This window comes from Rattus rattus, chromosome 5 (assembly GCF_011064425.1).
Source record: "Rattus rattus isolate New Zealand chromosome 5, Rrattus_CSIRO_v1, whole genome shotgun sequence".
Classification (NCBI taxonomy): domain Eukaryota; kingdom Metazoa; phylum Chordata; class Mammalia; order Rodentia; family Muridae; genus Rattus; species Rattus rattus.
In genome coordinates, this window is record NC_046158.1 from 46,560,141 (window position 1) to 46,584,623 (window position 24,483).

The following is a 24,483-nucleotide window of genomic DNA, read 5'->3' on the forward strand; positions in this document are numbered from 1 at the left end:
GACCGAACCCAGGACCTTGCATTTGCTAGGCAAGCGCTCTACCACTGAGCTAAATCCCCAACCCCTCCATTAGTACTTCTTAAGATAGAAAACCTAAATTTAACTAGAGTAATAAGTGGCAAACAATCCTTAATTGGGGCCCATATATTTTCCTGTACTAGGACACCATAGCAAATATTCCAGGCTCCCCATTTCTAAATGAGTGCTCCATTGCGGGAAGTCGCATTCTGTGGGCAGCAGCTCTAAATTGCAGGTGTTGTGTGGCTGAGATGCTCTCCTCCATGCACACGCAGAGCAGACAGAGCAATTAGAACCAAAAGGCTTTTGGACAAAAAGAATCCGGAGGTCAATTGTATCGTTAGGTTTCTTCTACTGCTGTGATAAACCCCACAACCAGAAGCAGCTCATTCAGTGCGTCCTTTCCATCTCGTTGATTACTTTATTTAAACAGACAGCCTTGATCCACTCCTCTTGAATGCTCCACAAATGTCTTTCTAAGAAACAGGCAACCTCCCAGCAAACAGCCTCTCCTTGCCCTCTGAGATGCAAGCCTAAGCAACTGAAGTTCCTTCCACTTGCCATCTCATGCAGGTGAGATTATTCACTTGCTCTCAAAATTCAGAAAAAAAAAAGTAGAAAGAAATACAATGCTGATTTTACAGTGGTGCCTGCGTATATGCAAATTGATCTCAACGTGTGCTTAGAAACAGCAATGAGATTCACAGTTCTTTTTAAAATCTCTGCTGACAGATTCCTGTGGCCTGATTACATGAGAGATTTGCATGCATAAGAATGCAATATGTGCATATATAATCAACCGAACCCTTAGGTAAACGTTCAAGATTAGATCCAAAGCCATTCTTCCTGATTCAAGAATTGAGGGTGAGCCTGTGTTTATTACAGGCCTTAGTTACTTCTTAGCAGTCACTTATTCTGGAACTTCTTTGTCCCTATTCTTTGCTATAATTAGAGGCATCCCCCTACCCTCTGCATATTTTGGTGCATATTTTTAGTGTGTGCATCCATGTGTGTACATGTGTATATGTGTGTGCACATATGTGTATAGATGTGTGTGAGTGTGTGTGTGTATATGTGTGTATGTGTGAGTGTGTATGTGTGTATGTGTGAGTGTGTGAGCATGTGTGTATGTGTATGTGTGTGCATGTGTGTTATAGATGTGTGTATGTATATGCATGTCTCTATATGTGAGTGTGTATGTGAGTGTATGTGTGAGTGAGTGTGTGTGTATATGTGTGTATGTATATGTGTGTGTATGTGAGTATGTGCATGTCTGTATATGTGAGTGTGTGTGTATGTGTGTGTGAGTATGTTTATGTGTGTGTGTGAGTGTGTGCATGTGTGCATGTGTGTGTATATTCACTTTCATAGAGACTGAGTGGGTACATGTTGAGCTTCATGGTAGGATGGTGTGTGGCTGGGAAATTTTCCTTGCTATCTCCTTAGCATCGGATGTCTCTCGTCACATACTGCTGTATACTGTAGTGAATTGTAACACCAAACACCAAGCCTTCAGTACTTGGTGGTCTTCTGAAGAAAATGACAAACATACATTTTTTCCTACTATGTTTTACTAGATTTTTTTATGTAACAACTTAAGATTCGGGTGCATTTCCATTCCATGCATAGACTTTCCTAAGAGTAAGGGACATCAGGTGACATGGTGGCAGGGAATGAAAAGTCGAAGTCCTGGTAGAGAGCCCCTGCTTCACACTGGCAGATCCACTGTAGTGTACAGTGACACCAACACCCTGAGCCTTCGGTCCAATCAACACACCTGACCAGCGACCTCTACTTCTCCTTTTGTCACCTTGGCCTCCCTGAGCCTGGGAGATGCCAGAATGGGAAAGGGCTCCGCACCCTACTCACAGGAGTTAAAGGTAAATAAATTTGCTTCCCTATAGTAAACAAACTAAACTCAGTTAAGAAATACCAGTAGCCTTGGGTCCTTAGCTCTTGGCCTTGAACTGACTCAAACAGTTGAGTGCAGATTACAGAGCAGGCTCAGTGCGCAGGGAGCTTTCCCAGATGCAAGAGCTAACCCTCTGTCCTGAAGGAGGACTCCATGCTCTCACCGCGGCGTCCTCGATGGAGACAGTGACCAGTTTCTACCCAGAGCAGCACTGGCCGGCAGATAAGCAGCTACTTGACCTTGGACTTTGAACTTTGACTCATGCTGACTCTGGGCTCTCTCCTTTCTACGTAGACATTTCAAACTGAAATTATTACTGAAAGTCACTCAAAATTACTTTGGATCCCAGTGGATACCTCTGTCTGTAAAGCATTAATAATTCTCTATATGGCTACAAAAACCCACAGCCCTCCTGTACTCAGCACATCATTATCTGTGTGAAGTCTCCAGTCAGGTCAACTGATGGGGGCTCCAGTGATGACCAGCTTGTAGTAGGCTCCCTTCTGGGCCATCAGTTTCTCATGGGTCCCTTTTTCAATCACCACTCCTTGTGACACGACAGCAATGATATCTGAGTTCTGGATGGTGGACAAACGATGAGCAATGACAATGCAGGTCCGACCCTCTCTGGCTTTGTCCAGAGCAGTCTGCACTGTCTGTGGAAAGAAGATGGGAAGTCAATACAGATACAGGATTGCTCCCAGCCCACCACTGTGAGAGCCCACTGCAAATACCGTCTGAGTAACAACTCTGTAGTGGATGCTCACTCGATGCATCCATGCTTTATTTACAATGCAGCCCAAGGCTGAGAAAGTTCAGTGAAGCAAGACTGAACTGAATATTATGTCACCATGTAGTTTCACCACACTGGATTGTCTTGTTTACTAAGATAACATCAAGGAACAAAGCAGGGGACCGTTAATCATTTCTGATGCTCTTCCTTGCCATGGGCACTTTAGCTCTTACCAGAGTGTCTTCTTGTTCTTAAAGATGTAGACCATAAAATCTGAATTTCATGGCTGTTCCCCCAACTCCGTGTTCTACTGTGGAAACTCCACATGGCTTCCGCCTCCTTTTAGGTCTTTTTTTTTAATTTGTTTATTCTTTTATGTTATGAGTACACTGTTGCTGTGTTCAGACACACTAGAAGAGGGCATCAGATCTCATTACAGATGGTTGTGAGCCACCATGTGGTTGCTGGGAATTCAACTCAGGACCTCTGGAAGAGCAGTCAGTGCTCTAACCACTGAGCCATCTCTCCAACTCCCCCTCCCCCACTTTTAGGTCTTGTGTACAGCCTGCTTACTCTGTCATAAAACTTGAAAACTATAAAACATGTCGCAGTTTACTCGTGCCGTAAACTGTCTTGATTTAAGAAAACTAATGGTTTGCCTTTGAAAAAGTGTCATTTAACCTACAGAATCTTATAGAACAATTATTTAAAGGTTTTTCTATTATTGGAGTGGCCCTTTAGTCTATAATTTTAGATCACTGTCTTTTGCTTCCAAACTACTATCTGTTTCTACTATAAATGAATAAGAAAAGTGAAAATTGTGTCATTTTGTATGCACAACTCTTCCAGCAAAGACTCATCTCTAGTAACCTGAGACATTAGAAAATTAACACAGTTAGTGTCCCTTCTGTTTCTATTTTGTGGAATAATTTGAAGAGTATCGGTATTAGGTCTTCTTTGAAGATCTGATAGAATTCTGCACTAAAATCATCTGGCTTTTTTTTTTTTTTTGGTTGGGAGATTTTTAATGACTGCTTCTATCTCCTTAGGGATTATGGGACAGTTTAGATGGTTTATCTGATCCTGATTTAACTTTGGTACCTGGTGTCTGTCTAGAAAACCATCCATTTCTGTCTAGGAAACCATCCATTTCATCTAGACTTTCCAGTTTTATTGAATATAGGCTTTTATAGTAGGATCTGATGATTTTTTTTTAATTTCCTCAGTTTCTGTTGTTATGTCTCCTTTTTCATTTCTGGTTTTGTTGATTTGGATACTGCCTCTGTGCCCTCTGGTTAGTCTGGCTAATGGTTTATCTACTTTGTTAATTTTCTCAAAGAACTAGCTCCTGGTTTTCTTGATTCTTTGTATAGTTCCCTTTGTTTCTACTTGGTGGATTTCAGCCCTGACATTGATTATTTCCTGCTATCTAGTTCTCTTGGGTGTATTTGCTTCTTTTTCTTCTAGAGCTTTTAGGTGTGCTGTCAAGCTGCTAGTGTATGCTCTCTCCAGTTTCTTTTTCTTTTTCTTTTTTTTCTGGAGCTGGGGACCGAACCCAGGGCCTTGCGCTTGCTAGGCAAGTGCTCTACCACTGAGCTAAATCCCCAACCCCGCTCTCTCCAGTTTCTTTTTAGAGGCACTCAGAGCTATGAGTTTTCCTCTTAGCACTGCTTTCATTGTGTTTCATAAGTTTGGGTATGTTGTGCCTTCATTTTCATTAAATTCTTAAAACTCTTTCTTCATTTCTCCCTTGGCAAAATTACCATTGAGTAGAGAGTTGTTCAGCTTCCATGTATATGTGGGCTTTCTGCTGTTTTGTTGTTACTGAAGATGAGCCTTAGTCTGTGGTGAGCTGATAGAATGCGTGGGATTATTTCAATCTTCTTGTATTTATTGAGGCTTGTTTTGTGTCTGATTCTGTGGTCAATTTTGGGGAAGGTACCATAAGGTATGAGAAGAAGGTATATTCTTTTGTTTTAGGAAATGTTCTGTAGATATCTGTTAAATCCATTTGGTTCATAACTTCTGTTAGTTTCACTGTGTCTCTGTTTAGTTTCTGTTTCCATGATCTGTCCATTGGTGAAAGTGGGGTGTTGAAATTTCCTACTATTATTGTGTGAGGTTCAGTGCACTTTACCAATCTTACATGTGATAGAGGACTGATATCTAAAAATATACAAAGAATTTAAGAAGGTAGATGCCAGAGAACTAAATAACCCTGTTGAAATGCAAATCAAAACAACCCTGAGATTCCACCTCACACCAATCAGAATGGCAGATGCTGGTGAGGATGTGGAGAAAGAGGGGGACACTCCTCCATTGCTGGTGGGATTGCAAGCTGGTAAAACCACTTTGGAAAACAATCTGGTGGTTCCTCAGAAAACTGGATATGGTTCTACCTGAAGACCCAGCTATATCACTACTGGGCATATACCCGAAACATGCTCCAACATATAACAAGGACATGTGCTCTACTATCTTTAAAGCAGTCTTATTTATAAGCCAGAAGCTAGAAACAACCCAGATGTCCCTCAATAGAAGAATGGACAGAGAAAATGTGGTACATTTACACAATGGAGTACTATTCAGCTATTATATTTTCTAGTTTCATCCATTTGCCTAAGAATTTCATGAAGTCACTATTTTTAGTAGCAGTGGAGGGATTCATGGCTCCAGATACATATGTAACAGAAGATGGCCTTATCTGGCATCAATGGAGGGGAGGCCTTTGGTCCTGTGGAGGCTTGATGCCCCTGTGTAGGGAGCTGCTAGAGTGGTGAGGAGGGAGTGGGTGAGTGGGTGGAGGAGCACCCTCATAGAGGAAAAGGGGGGTGGGGAGAGGGGGAATTGGATGGGGGGGCTTGTGGAGGGGAAACTGGAATATCATTTGAGATGTAAACGAATAAAATGAGTAATAATAAAAAAGAAAAGAAAATTGACACAGACCTTTTCACTTTCTGTGTCTAGGGCAGATGTAGCTTCATCCAGTAGTAAGATTTTAGGATCTCGCACAATGGCCCGAGCAATAGCAATGCGTTGTTTCTCCCCACGAGAGAGTTGAGAGCCCTGGATCCCAACATTAGTTTCATATTTCTAGAAAAAGCATAGCAAGTTTGGGAACTAGAGACAACCATAGATCATGTGCTGTTTGGAGCCCTCATCAAGGACTCTTCTATGAATTTAAATTTTTTTCTTATTTTTTGAATCATTTAAAAACAGTGATTGAATCCAGTAAAATATAACAAGTCTGGCTAGAAATATTCAATATATGGAGTTTGTGCTGTGAAAAGAGGGAAGTTATTCTCTTCTCTGCATTTCTTTAAGGGTTATATTTTTTTTACCTCTTCCTGTATCCAACTAAGATCCCACACAGGAGATCTTCCTTGGTTTGAAATTCTCTGATTCCTAGACTTTTATCCAAAGATGTTTTGCAAGATAGGCAAATCCCAGGGGAAGAGGTGCCTTCAAAACCTTTTGGGTTGGCTCCTTCCTTGAAAGAACATTCCGGGACGCAAGACTTGGTTTGAAGTTATACTTTGCTGCTTACTAATCTTCTGAACATCAACACCTTGTTAAATGTCTTTGAGCTACAAACTCACCTGCAAAATGCAGTGTTAGTACCCAGCATACATACTTGCTGTGGTTTTTTTTTTTTGACAAAATTAATAAATAAAATGTCTAGCTAGATGCCCAGCACAGCTAGGTTAATAATAATTAATGTTCATATAGTATTTAGTTTGCATCAAGGACTGGGCTTCTCTTCTTCCTCCTCTTCTTTCTCCTCCTCCTCCTTTTATTTTTAAAGACAAGGTGACAATGTCTCACTGTGTAGCCCTGTCTGTCCTGGAATTCTTTACATAGACCAGGCTGGCCTCAAACTCACAGAGATCTGCCTGCCTCTGTCTCCCAAGTTCTGGGACTAAAGGTGTGGGCCACCATAGCAGGCTAATTATTCTAAGAGTAATCTTTCATAGTCACACAAATGGTCTTCTTTTGATTTTATACATTATAAAACTGAGGCACGGAGAAGCAAGACAATTGCACAACGACAAATAGGCAGTAAACAGCAAATGAGAAAGTTAAGAATGGACTTGATCTAGTGTCTGCTCCTCTGTCCTTGTCTATTGCTCTAACCTGCCTGCCTGCGTTTCTCTTCCATGCCTCCTGAAAACATTCAACTGAGCCAGGAGAAACCTTAGAAAAATCATTACAATTTCTTGCATTTCATAAGCACAGTACATTTTGATATCACACTGTAAAATGTCTAAGGGCACTTTTAATAGCAAATTACTGCTTTAATGAATTTTTAGGAAGTCTTTGCTTTTAGGCATGCTAGCAAACACAGGCATTCAAAATATTCTTTTGCTATGCAATTTAGGAATTCCAATGTGCTTGCTAGTTAGGGTGGCCAGCTTGGATGTGGGACTTGAACTTAAGACTCAATGAAGTCCGTGAAAGAGCAAGCCAGCAAACAAACTAACAGCCTGGAGGAAAGGATGGATATCAATTGCAGCAGCAGCTTCCTTTGGGTGGCTATTAATGTTCTAAACCCAGGGTTTCATGCATGCTGGGCAAGAGATCTACCAGTAAGCTCTATCCCTGACCATTGACCTCTATGCCCTCATTTTAAAGTTTGGGGGGTTTCTTTGCATTTTGCAGATGGAATAGACAATATCAAATTGGATAAGTAGGTATCCCAAAACTACACACTAAGGTACTAAATATGACAGTTTGCACTCAAACCCATGTTAAACCTCTGGATTCTTTCTACCAGCTACATTTATGCTCTATCTGTATTGTTTTATATATATTAAATTCTACAATATCTGTTTTGTTTGACAATATAATACTTTGTAAAATATGGTGATAGAGGGCATTGCTTTACTTAAAAGACCAAGGCACTACAAGGCACTGGGAAATAAATTGTGTTGTCTTTGAACCTCTGCCTGAACCATGGTCTTGATACTTGTTGTGCATCTCACCCCTCCACACCCCTGCATTTCTGTAAAGTACCACAGCTGCGGTGCTTACCTCTGGGAGCGACATGACGAAGTCATGCAGCTGAGCCTGCTTTGCAGCAGCTATGGCTCTCTCCACGGAGATCTCTTTGGTGTTGTCCCCGTACTTGATGTTGTCCATTATGCTACAGTCAAACAGCACTGGCTCCTGGGAGACAATCCCGATGTTGGAACGGAGGAACTGAACGTTGACTTTTTTGCTGTCATGACCATCTATCATCTGCCAATAGAGATGACAACGAGGACACAGTGCTTTAGCACTCTGGCAGTGATGGCAATTCGTGCTGTGGAGTTAGGTGTTTTACAGTGCATCGTTATGTTTAAGAGTGGGCATCCCCAAGAGCCCTGGGGAAATCAATCACACTGCCTGTGGAGCTTGTTTCTGACAGGTATGTCATTAAAGTTGACACTGATTACTTTGTTGTTTTGATGTTGTTTTTTTCCCCAAACTCTAGCTCTACAGGTATTCTATAAATGAGGGAGAGTCTCAGGATGGTATTTAGTTAAGAAAAAGAAATCTCCTTGTAGCTGAGCATAACCTAATGTGTGCAGATAGATGTGCTCACTTTTTGTATTCTGGGGCTTTGGGAGACACCCAAAGAAAAGGGACAGGAAAGGAGACTGGGATGAGGGACAGTGACAGACGCGATTGGATGACATGAAGATCAAACCTGAGTCCTTGGTTTTATTGATATTATTCTCTGGACAGCTGAGATAATAAGTCCAGGGGAAAATATATTTGGCCACTTAGTCACAATCACCGATGGAACCATCTGCCAGGAGGCACTGTACAAACAGTTCCTGTCCACTCTATAATGAGACTCTGTTTCCTGGGGACTCACGGTCCAGAAGTCAGGGAAGCTCAGTCACAAAATGAGGACCATGAAAGTTGCTTTACTTAAGATTCCTAAGAGTCTATCACAAACATATAGTAAATCTAACTTATTAACTGTAAAGTAATTGACTCTCTGATTTCAGAAAAATAACGGCTATTTTAAATAATATGACCAGGATATATTTCTAGATAATTTCTAAGCAGCAAATACAGCAAATGCTGTTTTAGGGGAAGGGTAAGGCAGAACTCACCAAGAGTTAGTTCATACTCAGTCTGAGGCATTTTCCACTCTACCTATTTCTGCAGAACACAACTTAATAGTTACTCAGAAACCGAGCCTTTTCTAATTGCTGTATATGTGTGCTATTATAGCTATCTTGGAAACAAAGTATGTTCCATGTTCTGAAGCATCTCCCATAGACAGTCCTGGATGCACCATAGACACCCAATTAAATATCAAATATACTATACCCGTGTTTGATAGCTCGTCAAAAGGCAAAGAAGATTTTTAAAACATTGATTAAATCAGTATTTTCCTATTTATAGTGTTCATAGATACATTTTACAAAGAGCTTACAAAGTGTACTGTGCCCTTTAAATGCAAGAAATCATAAAATGGCTGCTTTCTTCTGGTCACCAGAGCATTCGGTGTGTCTTCAGAGAAACACACTCAGTAGCCAGCTGATGCTGGGGAGATCATGCGTAGTGGATTGGCCCTGTGGCAGGTTACAGGCTCCCTGGACAATAGATATGACAGAGCCTATGTTTTGGAAACCTGAGCCCTTTCATTTGTACCAGTCAGATCTCTAGGACAATGCACGTCCTAGGTTTATCCATCACCAAGTCCTCTCAAGTACATTAAAATCCTCACATCTGCAATCAATGACAGCGATTGTAATGGACCACGGGCAATCACTCCCTACCCCTCATTCCCATACCCTCCTGGATTCTGCTGATATCTGCCTGCTTCTTTTCTTTGTTCTATACAAGAGAACATCACCTTTCTCTCAGCATTTCTCTTGAGACTGTCTCCTGTCCCTGCTGCAGTGAAGTTTACACTGCTCAGGGAAGTCAGAAAGGGCATTGTAAAGGGTATGGGGGTGGGGGTGGAAGCAGGTGAAAGAGAGAAGAGTCCCAATGGCTAGCTTTTCACTTCCTAAAAACAAATTGGCAGAGAGTCTAATTAAATCATGAGAACAGAAAAACTGAGATTTAGGGACACAGAAGTAATGATTTACTGGGAGAGCTCAAAACATGAAATAGTTTAGAGAGCTGTCTTTGACCAAAGAAATCCAGAGGAATGCTATTTTTTTATTTAAAAAAATCTTTATTATTTGATTATATAGTCTGTCGTTGAGTATATTACCAGAAATAAAGGAAAAAATTAAGCAGGAAAAGAGAGAAAGAAGGACTTAGAAGAGTAAACAATGAAGTGGTTCACCAGTGCGTCAATTATGCTTGCTAAGGCTTTGTCAAGTTGAGTTTATCTATTAGTTAAGCGGAAGCTTCTTGGACCAGGATTGTGTCAAGCCGTCTATGCCTGCTTCCTTGTCTTGCTTCCTTCTCATTATGTCTCCTCTCACCCCACTTTTTCCATCCCCAGCCATTAGTTTCCTGATTAGTCTGCACTTTCTGCTCCATTTACTGGTAAGTGACTGTCCCTCAAATACTCTCATCTCCAGCTCGTGGTGTGCCCCGTTTTCTTTCCTAACTGGTCAGCAGGCCATCTGGAACTGGGAAGAATACGCTGTTAGAAGCTGTGGGGTAGAATGAGGTCAACCAGCTGGTAATGAAAGCAGCCACAGGGGTAAGTGTCCAACTCAAACATTTTAGCCTGGCAAGTTGTGGCCTCAAGACCACTTAGGGGCAGATCTTACATAGAAAACAGCATTCTCAAAAGCCTTCCACCACTTACCACAGTTCCCTGATCAGGATCATAGAACCGTTCCAACAGCTGAATGCTGGTGCTTTTGCCACACCCACTGCTCCCAACTAATGCCAGCGTCTGCCCAGGATTGACAGATACTGAGAGACCATTCAGAACTTGGATATCAGGTCGAGAAGGATACGTAAATTTACAGTCGATAAAATCAATCTTCCCTTGGAAGTTGTCCTGTGAATGAGAAGAGTGGGATTACATATGTTCCTACTGGAGCCTAGAACACAGAAAGTGTACCTAACGGAATACAGTGCATTATAGAGACAGCAAGTCAGTGGGTGACCTTCTAGTCAGGCATAGTGGTTCACACCAGCAATCCCAGCACTGAGGAAGTTGAGGCAGGAAGAGAGTAAGTTCACTGAAGGCCAGCCTGGGCTACATAGGGAGATTCTATTTCAAAACAAACAAGCAAAACAATAGCACCACAAAAGGACATTTTCTTTCCGGTGCTGGCAGGTGTAGAAAAAAAGACAAAGAAATTAAAGACGTTTGACCTCTTCTAAAAACCCTATTCTGAACCAGGGGCCTTTCCTTATCACTTATTCTTTATATTAAACAAAAAAAATGGAAGAGAATAGCAACAGAAAACGCATCATGGAGGCCAGCTATTCTTTGCAAGTTATAACATTGTTCTTTAAAATAAGGAGTTAGAAACAAAGTTGCCTGGAATATGTGCCACGAAGATGACTATTTCAGTGCATTTCAAACTTTCTGGTGGACAACTAAACCGTTCCAGGTCCTTGCTATTGTGGCTAGTACCACAGTAAACATGGCGGTGAAAGGCTCTCTCCTAGCGTGTTGACTTCAGGCATGCAGACACCAAAGAATGGTATTGCTGAACCATATGGGAGGTCCATTTTCAGTTGTTTTTTTAAAGAAGGAAACTTTATGCCGATTTCCATCATGGCTGCACAGTTCACATTCTTATCAGCAGTGAATAAAGGTTTCTCTTTCCCTACCACCTCACTAGCCTATGTTGTCATTTCTTTTCTTGCTGGACATTCTGACTGGGGCGAGACAGTCTTTCAAAGCCATTTTTAATTTGCATTTCTCTCATAGCTAGGGATGTCAAATATATTTTTCAAGTGTGTTTTGCCCTTTACATTTCTTCTTTTGGGGACTGTGGATAAACGAGGCCTTTAGCCCATTTACCGTTTAGATGATTTGGTTTGGGTAGTTTGACTTTTACAGATCCTTTCAGATCCTATTACTCCTTTATCTGATGTATACTTGGGAAATTTTCTCTGCCCCCTTTATACTTTCTCCACTCTGGGGGGTGTTTCCTTTTGTGCAGAAGCTTTTTAATGTCATGTGATTCTATTTTTCAGTTCTTGGTTTACTATGCCAGCATAGATAGCCATCAATAAATAACTTCATAAAAAATATATACATAGTGGAATTTTATGCAGCCCTAAGACAATGAAATCATGGCATTCTCAGGAAAACAGAGGGAACTACAAATCACTGCGTGGAGTAAAGTGAGCCAGACTCAGAACGATAAACAGCGCATTATTTTTCTTACACGCAAAACCTCCGTTTGTGGGAGCCAGAGAGATGGCTCAGAGGATGAGAGCACGCATCATTCTTCCAGAAGACCTGACTTCTATTCCCAGCAGTCATGGTGGGGAGCTAACTGCTTGTAACTCTAGCTCCAAGAAATCTAATACCCTTCTCTGGCCTCTGCAGGCTCTGCACTCATGTGCACAAACCCACACAGAGATACACAGATATAGACATAGACACATAAAAATAAAATAAGACAAATAAAATCATGTATGTGTGTGTATGTGTACTTATATGTATCTGTTTGTAGCTCATGGAGCTATAAGTAAGGAAGGACGAGATCTTAAGGCAGGGTGTGGGGAGAGAGTAGTATTAACCTATGATGAGACAGGAGAAGGGGGGCTGTTGAGGGTAAGGAAGGGAACCAGCTTAGGGGGTTCTGGAAGCATGGAGACCTGAGGAGGGAGTGAGAGGGGGACACAGATGATCATAAAGTATAATGAGCACATGCATGTAAATAGCATGACCAACCCTATTGCTTTGTAGGATAATGTAAAATATCCATTAAAAATACCATCTGAATTATGAACTCTAGAAAGGGGTAAACATTTACAGAGAATAATTCTATCAAGCTGAAGGAAAAATGGGGCACTTGACCAAAACTTTCATAATTTAGCTTAGCTTTACTGGTGTTTTGCTCTCTTGAACATATGGAGGATTTTTTAAAAAGATATATTTATTAATTTATGTATGTGAGTACAGTCACTCCCTTCAGATGCACCAGAAGAGGGCATCGGATCTCATTACAGATGGTTGTGGGCCACCATGTGGTTGCTGGGATTTGAACTCAGGACCTCTGGAAAAGCAGTCGGTGCTCTTAACCACTGAGCCCTCTCTCCAGCCCTAGAGGTTTGTTTGTTTGTTTGTTTGTTGTTGTTTTAATGGGCTGGGAAGATTAAAAACCCCTTGAATATTAAATAAATGAATAGAAAGTTTAGTCTGTTGAATATTAAGTAATTTTTGGTAATTCATGTGAGCTAAAACTTAAACCTAGATGAACATGAATCAACTCAGTTTTGGTGGACAAAACGACCTAGCCTTTCTATTTCATGCCAAAATATCAACAGAAAGCATGACCAGATAGTTCTGAAAACACATGTATCTTCATTGATTCTGGAACTATGTATTTTATGTTGTATAAAATTCAGCATTTGCTAAGGCTATGATTTATATGGGATGTGTCTCACAACAGTTGATATGCAGACCCTGGTGTAGGTATACAATAAGAAGTTGTATTTAAAAGGTAAGAGGCTTGGTCCATGGTGATTTGATTATTGTTGTCATTCCCCTCAGAATGAACTGATGTCATTTTGGGAGACCTGGATAGTTCTTAAAAGGAGGTAATTATACGCAATAACCATATGAGTGCTAATTATTTAATAGCACACTTTAAAATACATAACGTGTGTGTATGTGTGAGAGTGTGTGTGTGTGTGTGTGTGTGTGTGTGTGTGTGTGTGTGTGTGTGTGGTGTAGTTCTAACACAGTCACTCCATACAGTGGGACACTGCTCCCTTCAGAAGCCATAGACAATCTATCTAACAGAAATTCAAGAACTAAGCACGGGCCATTTGCCCATGAGTTGTCATCCAGGGGTTTTCAAGAGCCCCGCCCCACCCCTGGAAAAATATAGTTTATTGTCACTACTCTTGGTTACCTGACAGGACCTGAAGGCAAAACTCTACTGCTGAAGACACCATATTCTTCTGTTGCAAGACTAGGAGAAATCAAGCTAGTACTGACCTGGAAACCTGTCCAAAGGCTCTCATGCTACTGGAAGATACTATTCCAGCTACCAAGAGCGAACTTATCTACAGTCCTAGTCAGCCATGAAGCCTGAGAACCACAGCAGTGACAGAATCAGCAAGATTCCGCCCTTGCCACAATAGTGGGACCCGTGCAGAAATCTACAGCTGTCTAAATTGTACCCGAAGGGCTCTCAATCGGAAGGAATTCATACCTGGTATTGCAAACCTAGCAACAAAAATCTTCCTGGCTTGGGACTCCACAGGCCTTAGAAGGAGGACCTACTATGACCGTATTTCTAAAGTAGTTTAGTTTTCCAAATACTCGTCTTTATATCCATAGATAAGCACAACTCTCATATTTCATAAAAGAAAAATCATTCCATCTTTTTAGCAGACAGAGACTGTTAGAAAAGTCCAAAACTAGCCAAAATGCAGAAGATAAGTGACCGTGAAGCATCTGGCCCCAAAGGAGACGTCTATAACATAATGCCTGCACCGAAGACTCTGGAAATATCTTCGAAGAGAAGCTGGAGAGATAATAAGAGTCTGAAGGCCGGGATGGTCTTTGTTATGATGCTTTGTGATGGTTTGTTATGGATAACGCAGGAAAGTCGTTTCCACGCACTCATAGCAACACTGTTGCCTGGGCCTGCAAAGACCACACCAGATGACATACCAACTCATCTGGTTGATATGAGGAAAATTCCACAAGGCCTCACCTCTATCAGCTACTAAGAGAGGAAAACCCAGCAACCCCTGCTTCTTTTTGTCACAGAAACAAGACCTTAATCCTAAGGACTTAGTAGGTGGTGTGTGTGTGTGTGTGTGTGTGTGTGTGTGTGTGTGTGTGTGTGTGTGTGTGATTAGTACAGGAGAAGAGATCATGAATTCCAGAGGAAGTGGTTGGGGGCACATGGATAGAGTTGGAGAGAGTGTACAAAGGAGGGCAAACATGCTCACACATGTAATCCTCAAATCAAAATAAGAGGGTGCTCATGAAAATGAGACTGTTCCTCTCCACACTGTAGCTTTCTGCCTCACTATGTCATCTTTCCCCCATGATGCCTTTCTGTCAGGATATCACCCACTATTATACACTGTTGTCCTGGGATTCTAAAAACAGACTGAATGATCTGAACCATCAGGTCGTGTACATGCAGACTCCAAACTGTGCAATAAATAAATACACGTCTTTCCTGTTATGAAGAGCAGGTTAGCCCCGAGCTTGCAATTATCCTGCCTTGGCCTTCTGACTTCAAGGATTACAGGGGTAGACATACCAACAGGATCAGAAAGCTTATGTATATGTTGAGCCTCCTTGAGTTGTAGTAACAGAAGATGAATTGTTACAATTGCGTGTTGTTTTCTCACTCAAATGCCAATATAACACTTGATTTTCCATGTCAATTTTTTTCCTTTAAGTTTATGAATCTATTGTCTGTCTAACCTGAGTGCATATTATAAACAAGGCTGCTAAACTTTAGCCTCTAAACTGTAATTATCTATCTTCTATGGCTCTTTTATATAAAAATGTGCGTGTGCATGTGCTCATGCATGTGTGGGTATCGCACACACACACACAGTACTTACCCATTTTTCACCTGCTTCACTGTACACATTAATTGGAGGTTTCCGATCTAGCAGTTGAAAAAAGCGTGCAGCTGATATTTTAGCTTTGGCATAGCTCGGAGTGTAAGAGAATGTTCTTCCAACGGCCGTTGCACTCAGTGAGACTGAAGAGACCACCCTGCAACCAGACAGACACCCAGGTGAGGTGGGGTATGAGTAGCACAAAGGACTAAGAAGCAGCAGTTGTAAGTCGTAGGCCCAAACAGCTTGAGCAAGTCTCTTCAGTCATGTCTGGGGTAGGAGGATATAGAGAGGTCAGTAGTTTTCAAATTGTGCTTTCTGTAAAAGGGTTGCAGGGGTGGGGGGTAGTAAACTAAACAGGGTAAACTGAACAGGGTAGGGTTCAGATGTCTAAACCCCACCATGTTAAAAAATTGTTTTCATTTTGAGGGGAGAGTATGTCTGGAAAGAATTTTAAAAGATGAACAGAATGGTTTGGCTTTTCTTCCCACTGTAACATTTCGTGAATCATTGATAAGTACTTAAACGATAAGGAGGAGCAACGGAAGCACCTACTCCACTCTGAGCATGCCTGGAAGCCACCATTCAGGCAGAGAAGGAAGATGCAATAGCCTGGATCCTTCTGTTTGTCCCAGCTACTAACTATATCAGCATGGACCCAAGGAATGAATGAATGAATGAACGAATGAATGAATTAGTTGGGAGAGACAGCCTTGCTGATGCCTGGTCCTTGAGTGTGCCTGCAGCCCATAAGGCTGCCCGTCAGTGCCGTCCTTCCCAGATGGCATCGTTCACATTTTCATGGGGTGGGATGATAGCTAGGGGATGTGCAAGCATGTGTTACTGCATGTTACTGCTCAGCTTGGAATCAGTGATTATTTTGAGTTGGAGTTGGAAATCAACATTCCCCAGGAGCCCAGGAGAAGGTTTAAGAGACTGAAGTATTGGGGGTATGATGGAAGATGACTTTCTAGTTCTTAAAGGAGAAACTGGAAGTTTCCTATAGGCTCTTGATTCTCACATGCTGGCAAATAATATGTTATACACCATACATAAATGGGCAGAAAGAACCTAACAGTTGCTGGCCCCCTGTCTTGGGTACAGCTTTAAATATGCAAGGGTTTAGAACAGAGAGTTTCCAGTTGTTGTGGGTATAGTGGGTGTGGCCAAGGGAGTGGCACTATTAGAAGGTGTGGTCTTGGTGAAGTAGGTATAGCCTTGGTGGAGGACCCTCCTCCTAGCTGCCTGGAAACCAGACTTCTCCTAGCAGCCTTCAGATGAAGATGTAGAACTCTCAGCTCCTCCTGCACCATGCCTGCCTGGATGCTGCCATGTTCCTGACTTGATGATACTGGACTAAACCTCTGAACCTGTAAGCCATCCCTAATTACATGTTGTCTTTATAAGAGTTGCCTAGGTCATGGTGTCTCTTTGCAGCAATGGAAATCTGAACTAAGACAGTGGACTAACAAGATTGTACTGGAAGAGAAGTATCAGTGAGAGGGTCATGCTTCCATACCCTCCAAATGTAAGATTGTCTCTGTCTTCATTACCACCTGCTATCACCCTCATGTGAACCCTTACTTAGGCCCTCCCCTGTAGAGTAAGGAGACCCTGTCTTGAAGAACAGAAAAATACCCTTCTTGGCCTATCATGTCTTTATTTAAAGAAAATGTCTAGAAATTTGTTGGTTTTGTAAGCAAGGAATACAGTTAAAATACAATAACCCTTGGGTCGGTCTTGTTCAAGACCTAGAGAGTCTCAGCTTTAACCTGTGTAAATATAATCATAATAGTTTATCCTGTGATTAATCTGCTTGTAATCATCTTTTTTTAACTCTTCCAGTCCAAACATGGATTTCAGTTCTCAAATCCTTAAACCTAGGCTTTGTCGTGTGAGTCTCCTTTGCCAAAGAGACCCCAATAAGTAAAATATGGAGAGACTTGAACATGCTCACAATGTAGGACATGTTTCTTCTGTTGTATTTGAAACTCTAAGATCATTCATGAAGGAAATGAGCTCACTTGCTACTGAGGCCTCTGGAGAGAGACATATATCCAGAAGTCTGTGAGGCAGCCAAATCTAGAACTATTTCACACCCTGTAGAACCTCGAAAAAGGATAAACCCAGCCGCTTTAAGAGGGGATACTTTACTGGGTAGCAAGAAAGCAATGTGACGGAACTGGGCAACCCCCACCTCTGGAGGGTCAATACCATAGGACCATTTGGATATCCCTCACCTGTAAACGTGGCTGAAGCCCAGACCTTCGTGGGCTATTAAGTAACCTCCATATCTATAGGCAGCGGAATTTGCAAGAAATGATATCCCCTGGGAAAAGGCAAAGCAGAGTCCATAGATATTCGCCTTCCTGACAGCAGTCTTGTATGATGTCTGGAGTTCAACCTCAAATGCTTTAATGAATCTTCCCTCCACTGCAATCCCAGCAACTGTGCGGATATTGCTGAGGGCTTCGCTGGTGATCTGCAAAAGGAAAGAGTCTGAGAAGACAAAAGGCAAGGGATATCTCTTTTCATGGCATTGCAGAGACTGCGCATATTAGATTTGTCACAAATGGCAGAAAAAAAGCACAGAGAAATTGCTGGGGGTCATCTCCAACAGACCACAGGGCCATCTGTCACTTATACTCCGTCTCTACCTAATTCTAGCATGGCTTCCTTACCTCTACTTGCTGTGGGAAGAGACAGTGTGAGACAAGGTCCTCCCATGCTTGTCCTGGACAAGTTTTAAAATTGTTCTGCTAGTTCATTTGAAATGTTGTCTTTGAATGTCTTTTCACGCAAAACACCTACTTAATTTTGAAGCACTAGAGACCATTTTTCAAAGAGTTGCTGCCCAGTAAGCCATCTTAAACCATCTCCTCTAAAACCACATAGTGGCGTATCACTAGTTTAAAGTTCATCTTTAGTTTACGTGGTTAGCATGTGTTTAAATGCGGAGTTTAACAGCTTTGGCTATTTGGACAGCATCACATTCTCTGTCTGAAAAGCGATAGAACATACTCGTGAGTGAATATGTGAAGCATGAGTGTGTGACTGAGGCCAGGCAGTAAAAGCCCAGGATACCTATGCTTGGGAGACTAAGGTACGAAGTTCCTAAGTTCAAGACCTGCTTGGCCTTTGGTCTGACTTCAGTGCCATCTGGACAACTTGGTAAGACCCCTGTCTCAATATTTAAAAGAAAAGAAAAGGATTTGTGTATAGCTCAGCTTTAAAGTGCTTACAATAATAAAATCTGAGCTCAGTAAACTCTATGTTCAGTCTCAGGTATAAAAAAGCAAAAACAGAAAGAACTCATGGGTTTTGTTTGTTTGTTTGTTTGTTTGTTTGTTTTTTGACCAAGGGATAAATTCATCCTATTCCACAAAATTCACTTCTCTTTGGCCCAATGAACAGCATTTTAGTTACAATTCATGGACAGTAGTTATTAGGTTCTTAGGCTTACAGAAACAGAAGTTTCTATGCATATGTGGAGACGGACATAATCCATGTTCCATGTTCCAAAGGATTAGGCAAATCCAAGGTCCCAACCAAGATAGCGTCACCACCTCAGTCTGGTACATTTTACTCAGTAAACAAGTAAAGCCTTCTGATGGCTTGATGTTCTTCAGTGAGAAGTCAATTCAAAAATTAAACTTTTCGTGATATCTCTTTATTTCTTTACAAAACACGGAACAAAAGTTTTAACTCTAGAAAGATAATCGAAGGTAACTGGCTGGAGTTGTTTGGTGAATGTTTTTCCATTAATCTGCTCAGTTTTTTGGCCACAACCACAGTAAGTGACCAATGTTTTAAACTCTTCTCATTTGACAGTCACCAATTACTACTTATTTATATGACCCTTAAACTTATTTGAAGACACACTGGACACTGAGGTCATTACAGTGTATTTCCTCACAACCTGAAAGGGTTTCGCCCCTTTAAAAGATGAGCATCTTGAGTTACATGGGAGAAAAAGGACTTCCCAACTCTGAGTCCCAACTCTGCTAGAAGGACAATCTAGGCAAGAACTCATGTTTTATATGATTGATTGATCACTCAGCCTTTTCTTCCCACTCTCCCTCCCTCCCTGTATGTTATTATTGCTTGGGACAGCATCTCAAGTAACCAGGCTGCACTCTAACTCACTATGTAACAGAGAATCACCTTGGACTTCTGATCTTTTGCCTCTGCCACTGTCCCTCCCCAACAAGTTCTGAGATCATTGCAAATTGTGTCACTGTACTGGCTAGTTTTGTGTGCCAACTTGACACAAGCTGGAGTAATTACAGAAAAAAAAAAAGCCTCAGTTGTGGAAATGCCTTCATGAGACCCAGCTGTAAGGCATTTTCTCAATTAGTGATCAAGCGGGGAGGACCCAGCCCATTGTGGGTGGTGCCATCCCTGGGCTGGTGGTCTTGGGTTCTATAAGAAAGCAAACTGAGCAAGCCAGGAGAAGCAAGCCAGTAAGTAACATCCCTCCATGGCCTCTGCATCAGCTCCTGTTTCCTGACCTGTGTGAGTTCCAGTCCTGACTTCCTTCGGTGATGAACAGCAACGTGGACATAAGCTGAATAAACCCTTTCCTCCCCAACTTGCTTCTTGGTCATGATGTTTGTGCAGGAATAGAAACCCTGACTAAGACAGTCACCATGCCTGGCATGTGTGATTTTCTCCCAATTGACAAATGTCTGTGTCATTGTCCCCTCACTCATTCCTTGGGTTCAGATATTAATCACAATAGACTTTTTGAAAAAAAAAATCCACACCTAAATCCTGAATGCATTTGAATTCTACACTGGAGTTTATGATTGTATTTGAGAAAGACATTTGCCATTAGCTTAGCAAATGCTAATAAAGTGTCAAAGTATACGTTTTCTGTGTGGTCAGCAAGACTCAGGGTAACCATTTAGCTGAGAAAACAACAACAACAACAACACCAGCATCAACTCTAGTAGAACTGTCCACCTCTGCAAGTAAGAAGATAGAAAATGTAGAACAAATAGTCAAGAGGAAATCAAGCACATAAAAGTCTATGCTTAGCACACTTTCTACTTGCCTGATCAAGCTTATGCACCAAAATTTTATTGTCATAGCCTCAAGGCAGAGACACGGGCATCTCTTTGTACTCCTCACTTTAAACAGTTTACTTAACAACCACCTAGCTGTAATAAGGGAAATTAGGTCTATAAGATTACCTGACCAGCCTTCTCCAGAGCTTCCTTGTCTTGAGAAGCGAATCCCGTCAACATTTTTGTCTGTACAGCTCCCGATAAAGCCAGAAAGGGGAAGAAGATCGTTATAATCAGACTGAGCTTCCAGCTAAAGAAGAAGGCAATCAGCAAGGCCGTGATGATGTTAGTGAAGGAATTGACCATCATTCCAACTTGAGAGCCAGTAGCCTGCAAATCAAAAGGAACCAGCCCATCTCAGACAGTCTCTTTGACCAGACACTAGTACGGGACAAGCTATTTAATGCCAAAAGGTTCTCTTTTATTTTGATAAAATATCCATGAGGATATTTAGCTTTTTTAGCCATTCCTAAGTCCATAACTCAGGGACATTAAAAACAAAGACAACATGCACAGAGTACTCACGGTGGTGTGTGTTCAACACATCTATGTCCAATCTTTCTCATCCTCTCCATCACTGAAACTCTTTACCCATCAGATGATGATCTCACCTTCCTCCCTTGAGCCACTGGCAAAATCTATTCTACCTTCTTTCTGTATGAGTCTGCTGTTTAGGTACCTTGTAAAAGTAGGAGTATATAATATTTATGCTTATGTGTTTTCTAAGCAGAAGATTTTATAGGACTTGCCTATATTGTAGGACATACTATAATTTCTTTCCTATTGAAGGTATAAACTTTCTGTTGCACATGTAGAGATTTTGTTTATCTATTTATCCACCAGTGGGTTATTTAGTCCTTTTGACTGTTGTGAATAATAATTTTGAAAAATGATCACCACAAATTCTGAAGATGAAGAGACAATAAATTATATAAAAACATAGTTGCAAAGTTGATAACAGACTACACCAAGTGGAAGAAAGAATATCACAGATTGAGTAAAGGTTCTCTTAAAATATCATATTCAAACAAAACTAAAGAAAATTGAGAGACTTTACAAGATCTTTGGGACACAATGGCATGATTTGAATATGCTCAGCCTAGGGAGTGGCATTATTTGGGAGTGTGGCCTTTTGGAGTTGGTATGTCGCTGTGAGCATGGGTTTTAAAACCTTCATCCTTGTTGCCTACAAGCTAGTACTCTCCTAGCAGCCTTCACATGAAGATATAGAACCCTCAGCTCCTCCTGCACCATTTCTGCCTGGAGGCTGCCATGCTTCTGCCTTGATGATACTGAACTGAACTTCTGAACCTGTAAACCGGCCCCAATTAAATGTCCTTATCAAAGTTGCCTTGGTCATGATGTCTGTTCACAGAAGTAAAACCCTAAGACACACTATTAAAGATTAAGTCTCTATATCATTGATTGACATAAAGTAAATAAAGGTTAAAAGTGTAAAAGTGAATTCAATAAAACAAAATCAAGAAGACTCCTTAACCTTGGGAAAGACATGAACATCCCAGTGTAGACACCTACAGAGGCCCAGAAAGATACAATAAGAAATATTTTCACCCTAACATAGTCAGACTGGCAGAAAAAAAAACAGGGCAATAGAATTTCTACACTCTCTAAAAGAAAAGTACAAAGTCATGGTTAAAATCAGCCATATTAGGTTAATAACAGAAACCCTGTAGAGTATGAAAGCATGAGACGGTATACTTAAGGTTTCAGAAGAAATATAGTGCCAATAGAGATCTCCACACCCAAAAAGGCAATCCTTCAGAATCAAAGGCAAACTAAAGACCTTCTACCCTAGTCAAAAACCTAAGGCTAGCAAGATGGCTGAGCTGGTAAAAATGCTTGCTGTCAAGTATGACAACTTGAGTTCAATTCCCAGGTCCCACGTGGTGGAAGGAGAAGGCCAATTCCTGAAAGTTGTCCTTTGACTTCAACATGAACACACACACATAAACAAATAAATATAATTTTAAAAATCTAAAGAAATTTATGGCTACCAGACCAGCTTTACAAAAGATGCTTAATGGAGTTTTATATCCAGAAGTGGAAGAAAGATAATTAGCAAGACAGCATGTAAAAGTGTGAGACCCTCTCTTGCACATGAGCTCTTTCTGTCTCTCTTTCCCCTCTCTTCTCTCTCTCTCTCTCTCTCTCTCTCTCTCTCTCTCTCTCTCTCTCTCTCATCCCTTGGTGACTTCCCTGGCTTCGGTCCTTGGAGCCAATAAATTTGCACTTAATATTTTAAAAGTAGAAGCCCTATTTGAAAAGTGATACCCAAATAAGAAATTAAAGAGTCAGGGGTGAGGGTGCATGCCTTTAAGACTAGCAGTGGGGAGGCAAGGACACTCAGATCTCTATGAATTCAAGGCCAATCTGGTCTATATATGAATTCCAGGACACCCAGAGCTACATAGTAAGAGTCTGTCTTAAAAACAAACAAACAAAAAGGAGGAGGAAGGAGGAGGAGAGGGAGGGGAGGAGGAGAAGAATCTATTATGTAAAACAACTATTATGCAAATAGCCAAGATGGAAAACAGCTAGGATTTTCTCAAAAAATTAAAAATGGCACTCTTCAGAGGATCCAGTCATTTCATTCTTGGCTATATATCTAAATCTCTATGTCTATGTCTATGGTAGAACTAGCCACAATAGTGAAAGTATGGGATTAGATTAGGCACTTATCGGTAGATGAACAACAAAGAAAATATGGCATATTCATGAAATGGAATATAATTCACACATAAAGAAAAATAAAATCCTGTCAACTGTAGCAAAACGGAGTAGTGGGAGCATCCTGATAGTGAAATAAGCTGGACAGTGGATACATTTTCATATTCTTTCTCATATGTGGAAGCTAAAAAAGGCATGTGTGTGTGTGTGTGGATACACACATGCACACATATAATTCATATTGCAAAGAATGGAAAATTATTGAGGGTTGTGGGTTATGGTAGATGAGAGGTGGAGGGACATGATCAATGTATGGTACATGCATGAGAATCCCATTAATTTGTACAGCAAATTTGTGTTCAAAATAACAATATAACATGATAGTGCATTAAAATTATATGTTACGTTATTTTTAAAATACCCTTGTAGATTCCCAGCAACCACATGGTGGCTCACAACCATCTGTAATGAGATTTGGTGCCCTCTTCTGGCCTGCAGTCACATATGCAGGCAGAATGCTGTACATAAAATAAATAAATAAATCTTTTTTTAAAAAAAAATACCCTTGTAGAAGAATATATAATGAGGAAAATATGCTCCCATCAGAATTTTTTAGGGGAATAAAGAAAAGCAGAATACCCTATATACAATACTTCTAAGTCTATGGAAGACATGGCTACCTCTAAAAGATCAGAGAAATAAAAGGTATGTGTTTTAGGGATCTTCCTTTAAGATGGTTCCAGGTTCAGGGAAATACAGAACACTTTGTGTTCTGGTTGATCTGGCTAGAGGTTGAGGCATACTGCATACAGAACAGCACTCCTGCTATAGGGAGGGTTTCCTCCCACGTTTCACAAATCATGCTTGATTTCTCTTCATTTAGAAAGTGGGTAGAGATTCGAGAGGTAGATTTGGCTCTCATCACTTTAATCCCAATCCCGGACTTTACACAGGTCTAGGCTGACCATACACAGCTGTGCTCAATCTCTAGACCAAGGAAGGCTGCAGGTTGTGGATTTAGAAACCACAGCTTTGTCTCCCTGGGTAAAAATGTAGCTCTTAGCTGTGTTGTGTGTGTGTGTGTGTGTGTGTGTGTGTGTGTGTGTGTGTGTGTGTGTGTGTGTGTGTGTGAGAGAGAGAGAGAGAGAGAGAGAGAGAGAGAGAGAGAGAGAGAAGAGAATGAGAATGAGAATGAGAATGTGGAGACAGTAACCATCTCTCCTCTTCTCTATTTCCCAAGGGGGATCTTTCAAAGATTGCAAGGCTGCTCCCAGCACACAACATAATTCTGGATGCTCAGGTGAAGATGTTTCCACACACCTTTTCCTTCCACTTCTAGGGACCACAGGTGAGGCTGGTAAAATCTCGCC

General features: G+C 41.2%; 1 protein-coding gene across 2 annotated transcripts in view; it reads right to left on the reverse strand.

Annotated features, from left to right (window-relative positions):
- Window positions 1-1,571: 1,571 nt before the first annotated feature.
- The window catches only part of Abcb11 (ATP binding cassette subfamily B member 11), a 95,298-nt gene continuing 72,386 nt past the window's right edge, over window positions 1,572-24,483 (reverse strand). For both annotated transcript variants that reach the window (XM_032901948.1, XM_032901949.1), the window contains 7 exons: window positions 20,552-20,755; window positions 17,597-17,838; window positions 15,357-15,513; window positions 10,432-10,629; window positions 7,695-7,901; window positions 5,610-5,756; window positions 1,572-2,586 (listed from right to left, as the gene is read on the reverse strand). In XM_032901948.1, coding sequence (XP_032757839.1) covers window positions 2,386-2,586; window positions 5,610-5,756; window positions 7,695-7,901; window positions 10,432-10,629; window positions 15,357-15,513; window positions 17,597-17,838; window positions 20,552-20,755 — 1,356 coding nt within the window. In that variant the 3' untranslated portion in view covers window positions 1,572-2,385. The remainder of the gene's footprint in view (window positions 2,587-5,609; window positions 5,757-7,694; window positions 7,902-10,431; window positions 10,630-15,356; window positions 15,514-17,596; window positions 17,839-20,551; window positions 20,756-24,483) is intronic.